This window comes from Centruroides sculpturatus, unplaced genomic scaffold (assembly GCF_000671375.1).
Source record: "Centruroides sculpturatus isolate CEXI.00-Female unplaced genomic scaffold, Cexi_2.0 scaffold1196, whole genome shotgun sequence".
Classification (NCBI taxonomy): Eukaryota; Metazoa; Arthropoda; class Arachnida; order Scorpiones; family Buthidae; genus Centruroides; species Centruroides sculpturatus.
In genome coordinates this window covers 36,001-60,976 of record NW_019385325.1, presented here as the reverse complement: position 1 = coordinate 60,976, position 24,976 = coordinate 36,001, and the positions used below count along the sequence as shown (strand labels likewise).

The window sequence follows — 24,976 nt, the reverse complement described above, 5'->3', positions numbered from 1 at the left end:
GTGTTGCCACTTTTTTTAAAATCGCCGACCCGGATGGCGGGTGAGGTTTGTTCGAACAGAAGTTTCTGACGCATGCATATGTCATTTTGCAATGCGAAGAATAATTTGCAGTGCATGCTGGTTCTAAATCAGTTACAGTTAGCGACTAGAGAGACTTGGATAGGAGTAATGCAAGTGACCTAGCTCTATTGGATATTGAAGGTGTATATATCTACGAATAAATCGTACAAGCAAAGAAAAAAAAACAAGAAAAAAAAAAACAAAAATAAAAAAGGTCAACAGGTTGCGCACGATATCCTTGGACGGCGAGTCGATTCGCGGACTATTCGGATGGATGGTAACACTATTGCCGTGCTCATTTCAATCGGTCCGAGTCGTAGGTGCACGAAAATATGAAATAAAATGGTTCAAATTCTTACAAGATATTATTATTTATTGTCAAATTTTGCCGCCCCCTAAAAAGTACCGCTTGGGGTGGGCCGCCCCTGTCGCCCCCCTACGCTACGCTACTGCTTGTGGCCCAAAACTCCTTGACTTCTTCCAATGTGGCCCAAAGAAACAAAAAGGTTGGACACTCCTGCTTTATAGGGTTTCATGCTCTTTAATTTTATGCTCTGTGATCTGGCTGTCATCCTGATATACTTATAGTAGTAATATGATACACCATATTACTATATATATTTTAGATATAAGTTTAGTTTTAAGTTTTCTTTCTTCTTTGTTTCTCCTTTTGTTTTCTCGAATTTTTGACTAACATTCCTTTCTGTGGGTGGGGAAACCCTTTCTAAGAACCATATTGACAATGGGAAGTGAGATCCCCAAGGCAACTCTAATGGATAAGGAGGGTCATTCTTGGGTCGGACTCTCGGTGAAGGCAGACATGTGGAAGTTACACTCCTGCTCATCGTCTAGAAGGACAAAGGGAGACGAAGGTGCCTGCAGAGGAGAAAAGACCCTGTTAACGTAAAAAGAGACGAATGTCCCTTGTATAAGGAGGATCATTGAAGAGATCCAATTAAAGATCATCAGGAAACAAATTACAGTGCTTTCCCACCAGAAGAGCATCAATACCAACCAGAAAACCCTGTTATTCCTTATAAGCTCTTTTTCTATCACACTAAAACTTTTTGTTAATTTTCCTTTCCTCTGTTAGTTTATAATTTAGTGTAAGTATTAGTTATAAGATTACAAGTTAGTCTTTCCTTAATTGTCTCGAGCGGGTTCCCTTGATTTGTATTTACTCTATTCCTTGCTCCTATTTTGGATATTCTGTAACACTCAGAGTTGGAATCCAAAAAAGAATCCTGTATATTACAATTCGTGTGAAAAAAATAAATAATTGTTGTTATTTATTCATGTACTGCCTTTCATGGACCATTGTACACTTGTGTGATTCTCCCCATAGTGTTGGTCAATTCTGATGTCTTGGATAGGTATGATAAATTTCTGTGGAGGTAAGGTACTGGAATTGAAGATCTTGACAAGGATTCTTAGCATTTCTCAGCAACAAAAATTTGTCAGACTTTTTTTATAGGCAATGTTAATGTTGGAGGTTTTTGTAATTTCTCTATAGATGTTATATAGAGCCTTGTCAAAAGTAACAGTCCTATACACTAACCACATTTCAATTGGGGTCATCTTACCTGAGATAATGATGAACTAAGCTTTAATAAGCCTTGCAAAATAGCCATGTGTAGAGACTAAATAGATATTGTTTAACTTCCAATTCCCATGTAAAGTGTCAGAGCAATGGGTGGAAGCTTTTTTAACAAGGGTCCTGAATGTGGCTACTCTGTGCAAGTACAGATCATGAGACTATAAAAATAACTTCATCTCAAATTTCACACAAAGCTGATGTTAATTGGTCTAAGCTGAGATAATTTACAGTAAATTTCTTAAATTTAATATGTTTATTTTTGTGTTTTTGAATCAAATAACAATAAAATACACATTAAAAAAAGTACTTTCAGAATTCCACGAGTATTTTACATCGTTAGAAAGAAGAAAAAATGAAAAAATTAAACATATAATCAGTTTTTGATATAATGCTGACAGTTTCACAGTTTTAGAATAAAAACTCATTGATTTTTTTAACACACCCTCTACAGAGCAATGTATAACCTTACTTATACCAGCATGCTGGCATTTCCTGGGATAAACCGGCATTCTGGCTTTTATCATATGGAAATATCTGATTTTATAGTCTCCTGGATAGACTGGCATGCCAGTCATTCCATGAAAATACAGTATATTATATCATAGTATAGTATAGTATAGTATACAGTGGCATGCCGTCCTTGGAAGCAGTGGAAGTGCCGCTTCCCTTGTATATTCTAAAATATAAATACACGTTATGCGATTATTTTCATATTTGAACGTATACTTTGAATTAAAATTTATATTTTATTATAACCTCATTATATATCTTACTACAAATTTCTATACTGCATGTAAAAAAATGATAACATTGCTATTGTATATTCAAATATAAATTCATATACACATATTCCCAATGGAAGCGCTGTATTGTTGAATATGAGATAGCTTCCACGGTGAAAATATTTGAATGGTGTAAAGCAGCCAGATTATAGGCATTTCTGCATGCACTTTACAGAGCATGAACCTCACTGGTGGAAGCTACAAACCAAAATATCGTATAACACTTCCAACGATTCTATCCAGGACCGGTTCTGGGTTGTTAACTGCCTGCCTGCTAGATGTTTGGCTGTCCTCACCCTATTATGTGAATTGCGAGTAGATTTATAACTTAACCCAACCAATAGGAGTTTACTGGTATGTTTTTACGATAGTTCTGTATATGTAGTTGACAGGAGTTTAAAAAAAATCCATTAAAATATTTGATATATTTCTTCTGCTTTTATTCTGCTCTCCCATCTTGTATTACTTACAGATTTCAATGTTTAACTAGTGATATTACAATTTAGTATGTCCCATCTATAAGAGGATGCAGAAAAAAACATATACAATTCTTGTACAATGTTAAAAAATTAACTATTAACTGTTACTTTGGCAGCATCATTTACAACTAAATGTAATGAATGAGATGCACAAGGTACAAAACAAGCTCTAGAATTTATATTCCTTAAATTTACGATTTATGTATCTGTTGTCATAAAAATTTGTCTTTCCACTTCTTTCCCAAGACTACAAATATTCAAGTATAAAGTAACCGATTTCAACTTATTTCTACTTTAGAAGTAGTTAAATAATTAAGAGATTAGGGAATTAGGGACATAAATAAAACCCTGATGAAAGAGCCGGAATTTTACTTAAAAGCTTAACCGAACCAATATCTAGCCAAGTACAGTGGGGACTGATTTCTTCATAATATTAGATGTAATAAAGACAGAAATTTTTCCAGTTCAACGAGAGTGACCGAAAAGTTGTAAATTTTGGAAATTTCTGTGGACAACACCTGGTTCTAAAATGAATTAGTTAGAAAACAAACGACAGACAATCTATTAAGTTTAACATATTTAGATTTTTATAGTTATGGTGAGAAACATTTAAAATTTACAACAACCCTGTCGCGTTCCTTTGAGGTATACTAGTGATGTGACAAAAGAGGCATTTGACATTGACCAGTAACGGCACCCTTGGAATTTGGCAGTCTGCATGCATGCATGCACTGCACACCTACCAGGACCATCTCTTGATTCCATACATTAGCCACTTGTAGGGAGCTATTTGACTAAGTGGATTGTTTTAAAATTTTGTGTTATATTTTTATGTACATTTCTTTACAAAGCTATATTTAATTATAATTTTCTTTAAAAATATATTCATACAATTGAAGAATATTTTGTACCAAGTATGTACATCAACCACATATTTTATTTCATCAAGTAAGTTTTTATAATTTATTTTTAATTTTAGCCCTTATATTGTGGCTATTGATTCGGAATGTAATTGTGATATTAAAAATACATTTAGAGAAGTCTACGGTTTTTACTGACTTATCAAACAAATGAATACAATGGACCCTAGACCATCACTGACGTGCAAATAACTGATTACCCCTGGAAGTCTGCTTCTTACAGAAACACAGCTTCCCTATCATCAAATGTCACGGCACACCACTGGTATATTATATTGTAATTTAATTTCTGACATAAACTAACAAACTAACAACATTTAAACATAACATAATCTCTGCATCCTGAGTATGACTGAACTGGATTCCATTCTGTTGAAGGGTGGATTGCTTGCAGAACTGTCTCAAATGGCCCATAATTCATGTGCTGGCGTGGACAGTTATGATATGCTATTGTCATTTGTGAATGTTGCTACTAATTAAAAAGAAAAGTTTTTACATAATTTTTAGATTTTTTCAGGAATATTCTGTGTTCAATAGAACTAATTTTGACAAATAATACAGTTTAACCTGCTTATAACGTCATCCATGGGACCGGCAATTTTTTGATGTTATAACCGAGTGTCGTTATCTGCGGGGTCATAATTTCAGTTCCATAAAAGTATCAAGTCTGTTTAAGAATCTATTATAAAATTCATTAATTTAATATCGTATGTATAAAAGTGCAAACTAAATATTTAAATCAACTTTATTTACATTATTATGTCTAAATTTACAACGATGTAATTAAAAATTTCAAAAATTATTTTTTATAAGAAATTTTTATTTGTCAAGTTTCGATAATGGCGGCACTTTCGGTTTTAACGCCTGGATGATAATTTTCTCGTTTCTTGCTTATCTATCAATGGACATGAAGTCCAATATATTTCACTTTTAGGTTAAATTAATGTATATCAATTAAAAAAAAACAATAAAAATATTCACTTAAAAAAAGTCAGTTATTTTAGATTGTAAACTACAACACGAGTATGAGAGCTATGCAGACTAACCCACTGTCACGTCGTTTAAAGGGGTGGCGCATCTCACCCCACCGAATCAGGTGGTGACAGTACCACCCACAATCGTTCTAGGAAGGGACTCTGACTGAACACGTAGTATTTTCTTTGATAAATAAAATTTATAATTTAATTTTGTAAATTTAAGAGTGCTTCAAATATGACGTTAAAACAGGGTTTTATGTCGTTACAAGTGGGTTTTTTAACATTATCTAGTATAGTAAAATCGTGGGACCAATAAAAATTTGACGTTATATTAGGGTTGTCGTTACATCCGATGTCGTTATAATCGGGTTAAACTGTATTTATGTAAAGCAAGCAAACTGAAGAACAATGTAATTTTATTATTGGTTATTTTTGAGTAATAAAAATAAGTGTTCTGTTCTGTCCCATGGTCAAAATATTGTCACCAGAGTAGAATGGACCAAAGTGCATCCTTTTTTTATATCATAAATAACAATTGATCAATTGATGTTTCATTCTTGGTAGTTTGAACAAAACATTATATTGTCAAGTAGTTAAAAAATAAACTTGTTTACTTTCAAACATCTATGTACTGTATTGTACATCTTTTACTATTTATAATGCTTAAAACTTTAAGTGTTTCAATCTGCCTTGATTTCCCCAATAAATAACAATAAATAAATAAATATATATTTATTTTATTTTCAAAAAAGACAGTGTGGCCAGATAGGCCTTTTTCAAGCATCTTAGAACAAGAACAAACAAAACAAAAAAAAAGAGAGTTAGTTAAACAATAAACAAGATGCAAGCTGAAAAAAAAATTATATATATATATAATTGTAGATGTAAGAATAATTTTTGCTTTACAAGAATTCAATTTAATAAATCATATATCTTAATAAATTTCAGCATTGAAATGTCCAACAGTTCAGATTCCAAAGAATGGAAATGTTCAGTGTACAAATAATGGATATTGGAGAAGTATCTGCACTTTTAGTTGTGATGATGGATATACATTAGTTGGACAACCATCAATATTATGTAAAGAAAATGGAAAGCATATCAGTTGGAATTCCTCCATCCCAACATGTGAAAGTAAATATCTTTAAAATAATTTTTTTTTTGTAAATTTTTACTTCTAATAATTACTTTCTGCATAGTATTTAAACTAGAATTAATTGATATTACCGTAATTTTGTCTGCATCAGTAAATACCTCAAAAATTCCTAGAATGAAAATCAAACCATTATGTAAATTTCATCACCATATATCTTGTTTTGCCAGAGTGGCCATTGAAACTTTCTAGTATGCAATTTAATATGGTATCATTTCAAACGTTAAAATGTTGTTTGTTTTATTTCCATTAGCAATTTATTACGTATATTTATAAAATAAATGAAATGGAAAAATGAAATGCTGAGAGGAAACTTTCTAAACTACAAAAATGTAAAATATAAATTTGTTGTAAATCACCATTTTACTATTTAAAGTTGTTATTCTTGTCGATTAAATTGTGAACTGTACATGAATGAAATGAAAAAGTTTATTTTCTTCACATTTGTCAATTTTTTTCACAAATTACACATATTCATATATTTAATGCAGTCTTCTTGTAGCCACCAGCGCGACACAATGCATTATATTTAACTAGTAGCCCGGGACGCCTCCTAGTGGGCGTTTTTTACAATTTTCCATGAAGCATGGTTTCTTTGACTTTTTTTGTTCCTATCAATATGCTGTACAACTCTGTTAAAGTCCCAATGGTAAGATTTACCCTCCGAATGAAGAGGTGGCGACCCTCCCAAACTGTAGCCCCTGGGCGAACAATAAAGTCAAAGGAACCATACCCCTACTCGCGACCTTTCGCGAGATATAAGCCCCTGCAATAATAAATTCCTATTACAAATATACTGAATTATTTATATCGTTATATTGATCAAATAATAATTTATAGGCCAAATGAATAATAATATTTTACATTGTTAATTTAAATAATAATTAAAATTGTTAATTTGAATGTTTGAAATATGACACACGATAGGGGCGCCTCTAGTGTCCGTTATCAAACGGTTACGGGATGGACGGATGGACGGATACCCATTGAATGGGTTATATATATAGATCATTGTTTTAACTGTACTATTCTAAAGTAAAAATAATTTTTAAACAATAAATAATATAAATATCATTACCACAATAAGCAAACTTTTGCAACATTAATAGTACAGAGAGATTTAGCATACCATCTTTTTATTTTGATTTTAAAATGTTTACACTTGAATGTACTTTACTGCTGTAATTTATGTACCATACTAAAACGCAGTTAAAAACAAAAAATTGCATTTAAAATTGTACAGTAGAAGTTGTTTTTCAAGTTAAGCCTTAATCTTCTTTCTTTCACATGCATGCAAAATTTTCTAAAACTTTTTTAGTATGTAATTTCACAACATACGCTATTAAAATGCAAATAAAAACAAAAAACACATCTAAAATAGTATAGTAAAAGTCGTTCTTCAAGTTAAGCCTTAGTCCTTACTTTTTCCCCTTGTAATAGTAATTTTCATTAGCACTTCTTAATATACATTTTGATAATGAATCAAACTAAAATGCAAGTAAAAACAAAAAAAAAACACATCTAAAATAGTATAGTAAAAAGTTTTTCTTCAAGTTAAGCTTTAATCCTTTTTTTTCCCACCAGAGAGAAATTTCGAAATCTGTTCTTAGTATGCATTTCTTAACATACCCGACTATAACGCAGTTATAATCGAAAAAAAACACATCTAAAATAGTACAGTAAGAGACTTTCTTCNAATTTATTACGTATATTTATAAAATAAATGAAATGGAAAAATGAAATGCTGAGAGGAAACTTTCTAAACTACAAAAATGTAAAATATAAATTTGTTGCCAAATGACAAAATTTTTTTATTGTATTACTTTAATAATACAATAATAATAATTAATAATAATAATAATAATAATAATAATTATAATTATAAATGCTAAAATAAATTTGATAAAAATTGAATAGAAAACAATTTTATCATTAATAATATCCAATGACACAAGTTTGAGTGATCACTCTACTCTTATTTGCTGTAGCAAGCTATTAACAAATTTTTTATAGCTTTCGGTAAAGAATTGATTGATTGTTATGCTAGCCAATAAAATGCTAAAATTGATAATTTAATGCTTATTTTGTTTATTTAATTTTAATTAAATGACAATTATTTCATTTGATTACAATTTAGATATGTTATGCAAAGATTTATTTTACTTTTATCTAACTTGAAAATTATATAATAATAATTTCAGTTGTGTACAAATGTTACTTTAATATGAAATAGATTTTTACACTATATACTTTAAAAAATGAAGTTACCATTTTGCTTTATTTGCATCTTCTTTAATTCTGATTTCATTAATAAAATGTTGCTGTGTGAAAATAGGGCAAAACATTGCAAAGTCAAGCTAGGACTACCATTTTAAATGTTTATGATTATTTTAATTTTCAAAATTTACTTTCTAGCAATTAAAATAGCAAGAGGTTATAGCCCCTTAGCATTAAATTATCAAATCATGTCTTAATCATTGAGATTGTATAACTGATCTTTAAAAGTTGATGTTAAAAAATGATGTTAAAAAGTTAAATATCAATGAATTAAAATTTGATTACTCAATGACATTGAAAGTTGATTATGCAGCTTTTAAATAGAACTTTCTAAATAGTTCTCTGAGAGATATTGAAAACTGAACAGCTTTTGAGATAGAAGTTCAAGTAGGAATGTGTAATAATATCAATTGATGTATGGATTGATGCAGAGAAAATGAATGAGAAAAAAACTAAAGGATGAAGTGTGAAGTCAGCCGATTAGGGTGAGGTTTTTCGACAGCCGAGCGGTTGCTTCCATCGTGTGGGCGCAGAATGACTTTCTGAGACGGGTTTACCATCTTTAACCCGTTTATTATATTACAAAAAATTCTTACAATGTTCTTCAAATTTTCAACATAACACAGCTCGGGGAGCAAATTAAAAGTTCCTTCAAGGGTCCGACTTTCTCCGTTTGGTCCTTCGATGTCGTACGTTGAGATCGACGGCCCCGGGGCATGCGGCACAGCTTTAGCGAAAGTCTCTGGTGAAAGGCAAATCTGTGCAAATCAAGACGTCACGGGAAAGCGACAGTAAGTCACAGGAGTTGACGAATCAGTCGCTGTTGATAAGTAGGATCACAAAAATCCTGAAGAGGAGCACCAAGAACCAAGAACCTTTGTCCCTTGAGTCGCACGGTTTTATAGATTTCTTAACCGTAGTCGCCTCTCCATTGGTCTCTCATTGTCACCTGGTGACAATTCGAAACCTAATGATTGCGACTGAATATGATTCCTCTCTCTTGTCGCGTTTTCCTCGAATTTATCCGTTTCCATTGTTTAACAAATTTACGAAAAAAAAACAATTGCATTGTTCACTCGAGACACCTAATCCGTTTCCTTAGCGTCTGAAAAGGAGCTCTTTATTTTCAATCGATACTTCTCATTCGGACCTCTCAATCGATCCCTGTTTGGGTCCTCACAGAAGTATAATATACATATTGATATTTCTGGGGAAAAATTGTTATAACAAATGTCTGCAGTAGGCAAAGAATTTTTCACATTTTTAAAAAGGAGCTTTTGATAATTTTAGATGAAAGATAAAACTGTTTGATGAGTTTGGAATTGCAAGTTAAAATTGGCATGTAATCTGCTTGCACTTTCAAATTGACTTTTTAAACATGGATAAATTCAGATAATAAACAGTTTATTTGCACAAAATTATGATAATAAATTCACTGAATTATAAATTATGTAGAATAATTTATAAAATAATTGTATTTAAAATAAAATTTTTTACCATAAATAATAATGTAGTTTATAATTGAATAGTTATATATAGTTATTGATATATAGTTAATAATAATGAAGTTTTGATAAATTATATATCTACTTTGTAAAATCACATATTATACTGTTAAGAATATTTTATCTTGTCTAAAATATCTTTATGGAGCTATTCTAAATAATTTAATTAACTTTATAATTTTTAAATAACAGAGCTGCAGACTTCGGAATTAACTAATATGCAATGTCGTAAACCTGCTAATCCAAAAAATGGACTTATACATTGTTTATCTGGAGATCAGGAAATGCTTGCATCTGGTACTATATGCCGATATTTATGTGATGTTGGTTATGAAATACCATCTCATTTAATACAGTTTGGAGTCATTATGTGCATTGATCAACAATGGAATACATCAAATACGATAGACTGTCAATGTAAGAGAGAATATATTTTTTATATTTTTTATTTTATGTATTGCTTATTTCTGAAAACTTCAGTTTATTTTGTGAAAAATTTTTCAAAATTAATATAGTTAAAATCTTTGAATGTAATTGCATATCATTATATGTTTCAATTAAAAAATTTGAATTTTTCAATTTAATCTTTCAAATAATTTTGTATTTTAAGTGATTGTAGATGTCAATTATAAAAGAAATATATAGCTTTATATTACTATATGAACTTTTTAATTTATAATATTACAAATATTGATTACTTTATTTCATAAAGGTTACAGAAATTTTATACCAGATCTTAAGACTAAAGATGAACAAAAAGTCTAATAAATATATTACTAACAACAAATTATGAAATTCTCAAGTCCCTATTCTCAAGTTATATATAAAGGTTTTAACAGTTTATTTCTTTCAAATAAACAGGACAATAATTAATTATACATTTATTGCAAATAAAAACTTAAAAAAATATGAACTTTTGAAAATGTATTCTAAATATTACAAAATGTTCTTTCATTGACTTAATCTTTCAAAAATTTTTACAGAGTTTCATATTAAAGTAAAAGCTTTTTCTATTATTTTCCAGAGTTATTCTGCTTATTATTGGTTTTACATCTGTACCACAGTGATTAGGACTAAACATCTAGTTATGCATGTACGGTACAGCTAGAAGGGTACTTTCAACAAAAAAAATTATAACTACTTTGCATAATTTTTTACTTACCCTATATATCAGATATATATATATATATCTGAGTAAACTCTGATGTATTATTTGGATAATCAAATAATACAACAGAAGACAAACAACAAAAGTTACACAGAAGGTATGCTGTGCCGACATACTGTGTATACTTGGGTACACTATGCACCCCGTGTCACTGATATGATGTTCATAGCAAAATGCAGGCAGCAAAGATATATTGTACAAAGAAATTATCTTTATTTTGCAATTGAACATGGTTCTTTCGGATTCCAACTCTTGTATAGTCCACAGATTTTCGAGAATATTTACAGAGGTTTTCATTAACAAAATAGAATTTGGATAAACAATTCAAGGAACTGACACAAAGAATATAGTCACAACAACTATCATAAATCCATATCTTTCAGATCATGAATAAAATTACTTATTTCTAACGCCTTAACCTAATTAAAACTAAAGAGAATGATAATGGTAAAGTATAGATGAATAAAAGAGAAGTGCACAGGAAAGGGGTACCCATTTCTTGATGTATCTCTAGGTGCAGTGACAATATTATATTCCAATGTACTTATTAGAATAGAATGAGCTGTATCTTGCTTATTCTGTTGAAGTCGTCTTGATATTCTCTCTATATTCGATTGTCTCTCTCTTCGTCAGATTAAGATTTCTAACCAGGAAAGCTTTTCCTTACCTCCGGTCGATGCTACTAATGACCTAGAGATCCACTAGTCCACATCCTGCTTGGATGTCCAGTCAAAAAGTGTCTACATCTCACTCTCTTTAGTCCTCAGGGTTTCTTTCTTTCTTTTGTCTTGGTTGTGAGTCACCCATACCTGAAGAGGAAGGATTGAGCATGAACATTCCAGCAAAACAAAAACAATAGAACAAAGAGAAAGGAAAGAAATCAAGAAAATATGATATATATATATATGCCATAGTTTGTATATATATATGTGGCAGTATGCAATAGTTTGTATATATATATATACGAACTATGGCATACAGCCACACTGGGTGTTGCCAACAAAATATCTTCACTTTTGGTATTTACAAGAAATTTTTTTGCCAGTGCTCTTACTAATCTTCCTGAGTGTGTTCAAATGATGGAGTTGTTCAGCAGATTTGATGATATTGTCCTGCTCAGTTGTAGCTGGAATCTGTTACTTGTCTTCTCTCCTTGTTGTACTTGATTGTTCTTCAAATTGGTTTGGTAGGATTATTGTAAAGCAGTTTTTTGGAGAATTCAATTACTGTCATTCTGGATAACATAATAATATGATTCCTCAGTAGCTCACAATGACACCAAATTTTTTGGCATCATTAATGAAGATTTAGATTCCTGGGACTAGTTTTGGTAAATTCTGACCTTTCAACTTATTGCAGTAATTGTCTATGCAGCATCTTTGAGTGTCTTTATGATGAGCAATGTTTGCTTTGTCTTTGCTCCTAGATTTCAGTTTTCTTGGCATCATAGAAAGAGAATTATTCAATTGCCAATTCATACTTAATTCTACTGCAAATATTCATTTTCAAGTTGCTACAATTCAACAGTCCTTTAAAGTATCCTTTCTCTTTAATAATGATTTTCTTTACAATCTGGACTTCTAATTAAAAGTCAGAATCTCTATGATTCATGGAAATTATTAAAGATTTTACATTAAAAAAAATGGTTTAAACTGTACACTATCATCTGTATAGATTTCTTCTGGAACTTTATGGTGTGCAAAGATTGCAGTCATCTTCTTGAGGATGATATTAACTTAAAGACTACTGATCTTTTCAATCTTGATAATGAGAATATCAGTCAATGAGTAAAAGTACCAGTCAGATCTTTGAATAAATCCATACCTGTTTTCTGCTCAGTTTACAAAACAGGTTAGTGTGATGTTGAGTACAGATATCACATTTTTGAATTATGTCTTTTATTTGTGACAATATTTCAGGATACCAGATTACTTTTTTAGCTCTTGATCATATTTAGTAGTGTATACATGGCCTTCATACATTTTCTTTAGCATCTCTTTATGCATGCTTGATAGGATCACAATGCATGATTCATAAAGTGAATTTACTTCTGGACAGTCAGATTGCACCTTTTCTCTCAGAATGGAATGATATTCTTAGTTTAGTCTTTTGTCTGGTCATCCATTAGTTATGTAGGTACTATACAACCAAAAGCTTGTCACCCTTCCCTTGTATTACTACTAGTTGAAGTTTTCAATATTGCTGGATAGTTCTTAATGGTAAAAGAAACATGATTCTCTACTTCTACTTCAAACTGTTTATCATCAAAATTACTAAAGTGATTTCTGGGCTAAGATATCAGCAGTCACAAAATCTTTTCTTGGGATGTGGTTAATGTTATAATTATAATTAATAGCATAATCACTCCCTGACTACAGGAAAAAGAAAAAATAAAGTACAGGAAAAAGATTTGAATGTATCAAATGCATTTATATACATGTGTATACAATATCTAAAAGCTTACTCTTCATCCACAACACTAGCGGCTACATCTACAATGGTAGAAGGATGAATGAAGGTTTGCATGTCTAATTTAGGACCCTTTCTAATATCAGTTCTAGTTACACTAGTAGTCATAATGGACAAGCCAGGTCAGACCCTATATCAATTAAGATATGGAGAGAAAGTGTTCAGAACTTTGATGGTAATACTAGGAACAAAAGTTTTACAATTGGCATCTAGATCTCTTCCTGTCCTCAATATGTAATCTTCAAGTTTTTTGTAAATGTTTGTTTTTTCTAGGGTGTTTTTCTTAATTTAAGCATAACATTTTCCTGCATTCCTTTAGCATGCAAGATATATATATATGATAAGTCTAATATCAGCTATTGGTTTGGACTTGAAAAAGAGTTCCTCTGATCTAATACTGGTATGAAGCATCAGCTATTAGTATAGTTTTCTTTGTTGGATTAAACAGTGATAAGACTGGTGTAATAGTCAAAATCTTCTTCACTTTATGGAAAATTAGCTTGATATGCCAGACAAGTGTTATGTCATTTTTTGAGTACTGAATACAATGAATGTTGGCCTGATCTAGAATAGTTTTTGCATAGAAACTGCTTATGTCCAAAGGTCTTTGTCATTTGATTTTACGTTTAGCTGGATCAGTTTTAACTCTGTTATAATCTTTATTTTATCTTAGTAAATCCAAATCCCAATTTCATTGATCAGATGGCAAAAAATTCTATCAATCTCACATTGATTATAGATTTCTTTCCACTTTGTGTGACTCCAGCTGCTTAGTTTTGTCAAAACAGTTTATAGTCATTTATCATCTTTGTGAGTATTGACAAATATGAGGACATCATTTAGCAGACCTACAGTCCTGACACAGTCTTGTAGAATCTCTTTAACTTTATTGAACATGTTAGATGCAGTTATAATCCCAAAAGGGAGATGATTATAAAAGTACCTTCCAAACTAGACTTAAGAATGTATTTTAGAATATAGTTGTGAATCCTGAGTTGGTATCTAATTTTTAAAAATAGTTGGTATTTTTAATCAAACTGATGGTTAGTGTATTTTAGGAATTAGGTGATCTTCCATCTTAATTACTTTGTTCAGTTCTTGGAGATCAACTCAGGTCCTGGTATGTTTGTCTTAAATGCAACAGCCATTAATTTAATGGATACCATCCATTCAGTAGGAATGTTAATAGTGTCAAAAAGAAGTGATGATTTATAATGATCTGGCAGAGAGCATTGTATCATCCCTTTTGTCTACTTTTGTGTATCCACATGTATGTTGTTTTCTATATCTGCCAAATTCAATTAAAGAATGTTTTACTTATTTGTGACTGATTTGTTAGATGTCAACTATTGATTTAATATATGGTTGTAATTATTCCATCTAGATTCTTTGAATTTATTTGTCAGAGAAGGGAACTTTTCCAAGTGAATTTATGGCAAATGATTTAGTATTTGTTTAAATTTTCAATTTGTATTTACCTTGGATATTGTAGATACCATGAAATAATATGCAAAAAGAATTTTTTATGTCTTCTTTAATGATGACCATTAAACCTGCATCTTAGACTGTATTGATTTATTATAGCAATCCTAGGTTTGTGACATCTACCTTTTCTAACAGAGGTTGATGTAAGTTATGTATATAAAGGAAATCATCATTAGTTCGAAATTTGGGATGAAATAATCACAACTTTGAATTATCTGTGATTTACATATTTCTGTACAATATGCCAAATGCTATATAACTTAAGTTTATGTAAATGATGTAATTTATTAAGCACATGGAATACAGCTATGTATATAGAATGCTATTTTTGTTAATTAATAATTAATAATATAAATAAATTGCAGATAAACAGCATGTGACCGGTGAGAACCTCACAGCTTGCCAGATAGGTTTTATAAAAAGTAAAGCAAGAAATCCTTGAAATGTAACCCAAATTATTTTAAAATGGCCCAAAAAGTAGTTAGTCACCTAAATGTAGGGCCCTACAAATATCTCAATCTACTACTCGTAGCCCAATCTTATAATCCTGAAAACCAGCTGTATTTTATGAGATAAGAGAAAAAAAGAGTAGTCCATGGGTAAGATGACACCCAAAAATATGTTACTGTAAAAGCAAAGCTATGTTGACCAGATTAGAATTGTTCTCTTACAGCATGGAGGAACTTCAGTCTAAATGGACAAATTAACATATGCATATCACAATTCAGACAGAATTTTCACTTCAGATTTCAAAGTAGCTGTATTTAGAACTAACTGAATTCCTTAACTAAATCTCTATATTCCCAGCCGAAACAAAAATACAGTTACAAACTTAATGGGATTTCAAAATATCCAAGTTCAAATTAATGAGGATTTCCTGTAATATATTGTCTGATGTACTGTTTTGCCTTTGCATGATAATGTTGTTTATTGACCATGTAGTTTTTAGCATTGGGACCTCTTAAAAAAAAAATATATATATAAATAAGATTATTTTCAGATTAAAAACAAGTAAAATTACTCTTTCTTATCCAACTTCGAGTGATTCAGTTAAGCAGACAAACAAATAATGAAGAAATGCTAAACTTTAATTATTGTTATTGGTAATTAAAGTTTAGTATTTCTTCATTATTTGTTTGTCTGCTTAACTGAATCACTTAAAGTTGGATAAGAAAGAGTAATTTTACTTGTTTTTAATCTGGAAATAATCTTATTTATTTTTAGAATTTACAAATTTTAAGAATAATACTGATTCCATTGTTTTAAATTTTACAAATGTTTCTTTTTCTTTCACTGATAGCAAATAGTATATTTTGTGGGACAATAGTATTTTAACGCAGTGAACAAAAACACAAATGCTGTTTTTGTCCTCTGCTTCAAAGGCACTTCCCTGGAGGAACTTGATTTGAGATGAATAAGTATATTGTGAGTGTCTTGTAAGATGGTCTGAAGTTGTTTTAGATAAAGTTCTCTCCTATTTGGATTGCATTTCATCATTGTGGATGAGAAATGATCAACCCTAGGTTTGAATTTGTCTGATTCTGTTTCTAGATCTTTTTATTGCATGGCTATTTTCATTATCTTCTCTAAAGTGAGTTCCTCATTTGCTGAAATCTTTCACTTAGCTTTTTATTCACTCTATTATTGATGATTCATCATGAGTGAATTCATCTTTCAAATTCCCATAATTATAACTATTTGTGAGGTTATATATAGAGCTGTTATAAATTTGCCAGTGGATTTTTCTGGATTTTGAAAGAGCTGTCCTGCTGTTTTTGTGTCCTCATATAGCCTCTGCCTTCAACACCTTCTGTTGAAGGCAGTTAAATAGCCATTTTGCTTTTCCAAACCTGATGATACAGCCTTTTCAAACTATCAGTTGTGCATAATGTATTTCACTGCATCATAATGCATAGTTGGCATTTCAAGATCTCCAAAGAACAGATGCACTGAAAATTTTTGAACACAGTATGCCTCTGCAAATTTTTTTTATAGGATACTGTGTAGTGATTTTAAAGCACTGGTGGCATTACTTGCAATCTGACCACAACTGTAATCATTTGCATGACTGTCTGAGACAAAGCTATATGATAAGTTTTGTACTAATTTGACAAGTCTGTCTAGGTATATAAATTTTTTCTCATTTTGTATATTTTTGAGTTTGTTGATAATATCACTTCTATACATTTCTATTACATTATTTCATAAATTTTGAAATACAAACTATTATAGTAGTATTCTGGTGGTGTGATGAATTCTTAATAAAGAAAATGATATTAACATTATACTTTAATAGAATTTACTAATAATATCCCTCTTACACATATGCATCGCTTTGCCTTTGGATGTGTTCCTCCAGCTCACAAATATATGCTAATTTGTTTATTTTTTCTCTATATTGGTTAGGAAACCTTTCCAAGATTCATGTATTTGTAAACCTGTATTTTCATTTATTTTATTATTTACTTTTATAATTTCTAATGTTCAAATAATTTTCTTTTAACGTATTTGCTTTATCAAACTTTAGTATTTTATTTTATTATCTTGATCCATCTTGGTTACAGTGTTTTGCAACTGCAGATTTATCATCATTATTTTTTATTAGTCTAATGTACTCTATGAATCTTGTTTGGAGATCCCTCTTACTTTCATCTATATAAATATGGAGTTCAGTGCAACTGTACTCCAATCTATATACAACATTATTTTTGTTCCATATTCCCATTTCTGGTTCTTTCTCTTTATTTTTATTTTTTTGTGTAGTTGATTATACTATTTCCTTTTCCTTTGTTCAAAATCACAAGTGCATGTTTAGAAAACATGAATAAATCCTGTGTATAAAAAATACACCAAATATTTTGCTATATTTAAAATAATACAGTTTCTTTAAATAAAATGCATAAATATTTGTTTAAATAAATTTCTTGAAAGTTGTTGAACTTTTTAATGTTTTTTTCTAGTTAATCATAAATTTTCTAGTTAATTCATAAATTTTTACATCTGCAGTACTGTAATATGCATTAGAATTAGCAATTCTGCTCACTCTTATGCTGTTTAGGACGTTTCATCTTAAATGTCCCACTTTATCTATCACTTTTATTTCATCTATTTTATAACTAAAATAAATTGGTAACAAAATATAAAAAAAAAATGTTTAGACTACTCTCTAAATAGCATACTGAAAGTGCCATATTTTCATCATTACTAGTGCAGATCATCTAAATGTTTTATTTCAGTTCTAATAATTTTTTAAACTTGTGAATTATATATCATGCACATTATCTGAATAAAAATGTAGTACTAGCTGTATTTATTTAATTTTATATTTAAAAACTGTTTAAATTATATTTTAGCTATTCAATGCCCAAAACCCAATGAACCAGAAAATGGCTATTTAAGTTGTGATGATGTAGCTTCAGAATGGAGTGAACGAGGAGATACTTCTGTTACTAATCAACCAAATTATATTAATGGAACGAAATGTCATTTTAATTGTAAACCTAATTACATCATACCTACAAGTCATTTGAACAAAACTACTATTGAATGTATTGCTCCTTACTGGAATAATAGTGATTTTCCACAATGTCTTAGTAAGTGATGTTGATATACAGTATATATATTTATCTCTTGTCAAATGTGGCCTTTTGCAAAATATGAGAATTTTGTATTTATATAAAAATTTTGCTATTTAAATCATTTTATTAAATTNGACTGAACACGTAGTATTTTCTTTGATAAATAAAATTTATAATTTAATTTTGTAAATTTAAGAGTGCTTCAAATATGACGTTAAAACAGGGTTTTATGTCGTTACAAGTGGGTTTTTTAACATTATCTAGTATAGTAAAATCGTGGGACCAATAAAAATTTGACGTTATATTAGGGTTGTCGTTACATCCGATGTCGTTATAATCGGGTTAAACTGTATTTATGTAAAGCAAGCAAACTGAAGAACAATGTAATTTTATTATTGGTTATTTTTGAGTAATAAAAATAAGTGTTCTGTTCTGTCCCATGGTCAAAATATTGTCACCAGAGTAGAATGGACCAAAGTGCATCCTTTTTTTATATCATAAATAACAATTGATCAATTGATGTTTCATTCTTGGTAGTTTGAACAAAACATTATATTGTCAAGTAGTTAAAAAATAAACTTGTTTACTTTCAAACATCTATGTACTGTATTGTACATCTTTTACTATTTATAATGCTTAAAACTTTAAGTGTTTCAATCTGCCTTGATTTCCCCAATAAATAACAATAAATAAATAAATATATTTTTTATTTTTATAAAAATTAATTATATAGAATCCACATATGTATTATGCCAAGGAGATTTTTATTACCTAAACTCCTCTTAGATTTCTTGGCAGATTTGAACAAATTAGGTGTCAATAGATAGCGGTGCATTTGCAGATGTGCAATAAGGTTTCTATTTTCATATTGATAATCCATTCCAGAGACATCATGTCTCAATTTCTGAAATTTTCCTATCATTTTGTTGAGGGAGTCAATAAGAAACTTTTTGCATCATTGAGATTTTGCAACACTTCAGTGTCAACTGAATTGTTAGTCAGAGGATTTTGCCAGAAAAAGTTGGATTCTATTCTAAAGTTATGTGATAAATGGTAGGACCAAACATATAGCTGTAAAGTATCATTTCATTCAAGAGAAGGTCACCAATGGAACGATACAAATAGAGTATATGGATAGTAAAAGCAACATTGCTGGCATCTTCACAAAACCACTTGGGCCCGAAGCTTTCTTGATCCACCGTAAATGCATAACTAGTGAAGAGATCACTAAGTAAAGATAGTCTTTTTGAAAGGTGGGATTGTTAGGGAATACTAAACTAAAGCAAGTGTCGATATTGCAAATTGTCTATGAACTGGCAACACCCCATGCAAGACAGCTTGAGGTAGGAAGAAACCATTATTCAGTTGCATGCCAACTTATGGATGTGTGAAGAAGTGCATGTATAGTCTTAGATTAGAATAAGGTTTAATTCTAAGTTAAAATACTGCCTCATCATTGTTCTATCAGATTTATCATCTTAATGTAGTATATAAAAAAATGTTGTAATTAATTTTTATAGTTGGTTTGGGAGCATGAATATATTTTACATAGTTCAGATTACAAGTAACTTTTCAAAGGCAATTACATTTCAATTTTTAATTCTAAATGAACTTTTTCTATTTAATGCCGAATTCTGTAGGTAGGGTTGTCCACTAGTTTAATTTTATTATTGGTATTGTAAAAGTCTTTAATTGGTTTAATGAACATTACAAAAGCTGAGCATTAAAATAGTAATGAAATATACAGTAAAACTTGTCCAAAACAGAACCTTAAAGGTAACCTGCCTAAGTGGAAAAAATTCACAGGAATGTAGTGATTTTCTGTATTTAAAAAACTGTTCAAAACAGAAACCTGCCAAATTGGAAAAAAATATTTGGTACTGTATGAGTCCAGTTTACATAGATTTCACTGTATAATAATGATAATCAGTTAGCTTTATAATTAGTTTTTTTAAGAATTAGTATTATACAAACATAATTATGCAGATAATATTATATAAAACAATTTTCTACAGTTATTATGTTAACCTATTACATCATTTTTAACATTTTACTATCAATAAAATTTGATTTTCCAAAATTCAAGTTTTTACTGACAATATTTTTTATTGCATTTTGTATCAGTCTGCATTTTAAAATCACACCTGCATTTTACAAGAGATGATACTTATAATTTTCTAAATAAATTATAAAAATGTTTATTATATAAATTAAAATCTAATGACAATGTTTCAGAAAAAATAAATCCCATTCAATATAAGGATGACTGTCAAAATCAAACCATAATTACTGCAAATAAAACGTTAGAAATAACACCACCACGATTTATTACAGTTGATGGTAAAATTGTAATTTCAAACTGTTCTTTAAATAATAATCTTGAACCAGGAAGCTATGAAAATTATTGTGAAGCAGAAGATCCAGAATTAAGAGTGTTTGGAAATTGTTCATATACAATTGATGTTAAGAGTATGTTTAAAGCTTTTCTTTTTAACAAATTACTAATTCCATTTTTAACAATTATAATTAATAATATATTTTTATTTTAAATTAGCTTTAGAATGTAATCAACCACCAACAATTAATTTTAGTACAGTGAGCTGCACCTCTAGCAATGAAGATACATATCCAGTGAATACTGAATGCCATTATAACTGTTCCAGTGGTTATGTTATTCCAGTAAGCATGAAACACTTAGGAACACTTATCTGTCTTCCTTCAGCAGTTTGGAATGTAACAGAATTACCTGAATGCAAAAGTAATTATAAAAGAATTTCAAAAACTGAAAACATTTTGTAAATTGATATGATTATATTTTTGATTTTGATATTTTATAGAAAGGATTGTTCCAGAACCAAAAAAAGATGCCTGCATTGATATAGAATATGAAACAGATGATCCATCAACAATAATTTTAAAAAATCCAGTTTTTCTTACATCGGAGGGTAAACCAGCTGAAGTTTCTTGTACATTGTCAAATGTATTAGATCATGGAATTCACGAAAATACCTGTAAAGCAATGGATGTTGAATTGCAAACATTTGCTTCATGTAAATATACTATAACAGTAAAAGATAAAGGGCATACAGATAGTAGTTCAGGTAACAAAAATAAAAGTAAATTTTTTTATTCATTAATATATAATCTCTAGCATAATCTCCTCAATTCACTGTACAAGGTGGTCCATTTTAATTGATTCACTGTAATAACTTGAAAATATGCATCCTACAAAAAATCATTGAATCAAAATTGTTAGACTTCAACTAGGCACAAGATGTGACTATCAGTTTCATCATAGATGTTCTACAATTGGTGAAAATGGGGTCAACTTTATTTTCGTATGTGAGAGCCCCTAGTTTTTAATTGTATATTATGATTCTACATCAAAAATAAACAAACTTTTATATTAAATGCTTTTTTGAAAGATGCATTTATCAGAAGTTAAGAGTGTTTGAATGTTTATTTGGCCATCACACTGTGCACAAGTCCGTAGCTATCAGTAAAGTTCATTAAAAAAAAAAAAGGAAAAAAAAATGTCAAAACAGTCATTACAAAACTATTACAGTAGAGCCTCGAAAACTCTGCCTAATGTGGACCGAAGGGTGGCCGAGTTTGTGAAAATGCCGGGTTATCGGGAATGGGGTTAAAAAAAATAAGTACGAGTGTTTCCTCAGAAAATACTGTACTGTACTTATATGTATTGTTTACTTGAGAATACAACAGAGAATAAACTGCTCAAATACTCTTAAACAAAGGAAAAGTACGTCTTTTATGAAGGCATAGAGCTTTTACTACATGAAAATGAAAAATAATGAATACACTGTACAGTAATTTACCTGATAAGACAGACCTCAGAAAAATACTTTATGAGGCATAAAGCTGTCTTTATCATGAAAATTAATTAACTAAGGATTTTTTTGCCCTGCCAGGTTGTGGCTGGGTTATCGGAGTGCTGGGTTATCGAGTGCCGAGTTTTCGAGGCTCTACTGTATTATTTTATTGAATCATTCTTTTTATTCAAATAATGAAGGGATATAAGGGAGGGAGGTCACAGCTCAAGGCCATCTTAAATCTATTCAATATATTTTATTTTACGTAAACTTTTAGTGAAATACTTAATTAATGTGAGTGCCTATCACAGTTTTCTCCTATGGCAAATGATGTCCAAACACATTTCCATTTTGCTGATTGCATAATCAAATCTTTGTTGGAAATGTCTCACTGTTTTTAATAAAAAAAATTTTGTGATATTTTTGCAAATATGACAGCATTAACAATGCTTCTTCTATTTGGCTTATAGAATAGCGTTCATTCTGAAAATCTGTTCAATCAATTTAGATAAAACTTTGCGCAACATCACTTTGTTGCATATGCTCTTGTTAGGACCTTGTATCTCTAAAACGAAGTCATGGATTCCTATTTTTTATTTCATTTTTGGATTTTCATAGTTATTAATGGAAAATGGCAGAGTTTTATCAAAATTGATTGAACAGATTTGTGAATATAGAGATATAGGTGATTTATGAAATAAAAATAGCATGTTTTATTTCTTTTTTTATATGGATAAACTGAACAAGATTTGAAACTTACTGTAGTAATATTTTAATTCTATAATCTGATTCTCCCAAAAGAAGCTACTTTAATCAAATGATTTTTAGCAAGTTTTCTATTATATTATATTATTAGTATTATTGAAGAATGAATTGTATATTATTAATTTTAAAATTTATTAAAGAAAAATTATTGATACTAACAAATTTATTGATATATTTATCAAGATATAATATTTATTTTTATAAAAATAAAATAGTAACTATTTTTAGATCTAGCTATTTATATTTCAGGACGTGAATGTGATGCATTGAAATCTCCAACTAATGGATACATTGAATGCCAGAATATAAATGGAAAATACCGTTGTGAAGTGAAATGTAAAGTTGGTTATGGTTTCCGTTCATTATACACATTATTACAAAGAGGATTCATAGAATGTAATACAACAAATGGATATTGGGATTTTCAACAATTTCATGGTTTGCTTAATTTACCAGATTGTTTAGGTAAAGATTATTCAGTTATGATATTTATAGATAATTTTAATTTTTAGTAAATAGCATGTAGAACACACACACACACATACTACATATGCAGGTTTGTAGAGAAAAATGAAATGAATGTTCTTGAAAATTAAAAACTAAACAGTTTTATTATAGGAAAAGAAGAAAAAGAGAAGTAATATTAAAATAATAGCTGACATCTTTTTTCAAGCATTCTGTCTTCTGCAAAGGACCAGTTTCTTTTGACACTTGTGCAGTCAACAATTCAAAATTCTATATATAAGGTGTTTATAAATGAATGGTGCAGTTTTAAAAATTAATAATAAATCTATTTATTACTTTACATGGGCAAACCTTACAGCATAAGCAGCAACAACTGTCCAAGTTTTTTATGCATTAATCACAATCCTTCAATATGTGCACCCATGGTCACATGACACACATCTACACAGTAATCAAATTCTTCCCATACACAGTGTAGCATGTCCTCTGTGATGGTCTGCAGTGCATGCTTTATCCAATCACATAGTTCCTCAAGGGGCACGGGCATTGACGGTACATAAACTCGGTCTTTAACAAACCCCCACAAAAAAAAATTGCAGGGTGTTAAATCTGGCGAATGGGGAGGCCAGGGGAGCAGGTTGTTGTCTGCTGTTGCACCACGTACAATTCAGCATTGGTGAAGAACATGATTAAGAAGTGAAGCGAAGACAGGTAGCACATAAAAATCTTGGACAGTTGCTGCTGCTTATGCTGTAAGGTTTGCCCGTATAAGGTAATAAATAGGTTTATTATTAATTTTTTAAACCGCACCATTCATTTATAAACACCCTGTATAGGGATCTGAGTTATGTACTGTACTACATGTATAGAAGAATTTTATTGTTGCTCTGTGTAATATGACATAGATTATGTTTTTAATCAGATTAATCTTAGGAAATAATTTTCTTCAGTGATTAATCTATTTTGCATAAAATGTGTGTGTATGTATATGAATCCAGGTCGTTTCATTCTGGATGGATCATTCTATAATATTTTACCACTGTTGGAGATAATATAGATTATCTCCAACAGTGCTTTAATAGCTATTACAGGTTTTTGGTGCTTGTTCTATCTGGTTCTAGGGCCACTCAATACTCAACCATGTTTTGTGGATGACTTTGGGATCTTAAAAGTGGTTGAGGTATGATACTAATTATATCATTTTTTTCCACATGCTGATGAATAAGGAAACTAGAATATATTCTTATGTTTATATTCTCTTATATTTAAGAGAAGTAAACAAGCAACAAAGGATAATTTGTTAGAGAAAATGAATAAAAGCATACTATAATTAAACAGTTGGAGAAATGGAGATTTATACAGTAAATATATAGAAAATTCAAATCAACAAAGACTACTAATGGAATAAAATTGTATGTGATGAATCTGTAATCATAACAGTGGGTTCATAGTTATTTATTACTATA

At 30.0% G+C, this 24,976-nt stretch overlaps 1 protein-coding gene across 1 annotated transcript in view; it reads left to right on the top strand.

Moving 5' to 3' along the window:
• Positions 1–24,976, top strand: part of LOC111637666 (sushi, von Willebrand factor type A, EGF and pentraxin domain-containing protein 1-like) — a 127,866-nt gene that overhangs the window by 84,215 nt on the left and 18,675 nt on the right. The window contains exons 12-18 of the mRNA XM_023383217.1: positions 5,764–5,949; positions 9,943–10,167; positions 18,226–18,465; positions 20,686–20,919; positions 21,005–21,208; positions 21,288–21,551; positions 23,295–23,510. Of these exons, the coding sequence (XP_023238985.1) occupies positions 5,764–5,949; positions 9,943–10,167; positions 18,226–18,465; positions 20,686–20,919; positions 21,005–21,208; positions 21,288–21,551; positions 23,295–23,510 (1,569 nt within the window). The remainder of the gene's footprint in view (positions 1–5,763; positions 5,950–9,942; positions 10,168–18,225; positions 18,466–20,685; positions 20,920–21,004; positions 21,209–21,287; positions 21,552–23,294; positions 23,511–24,976) is intronic.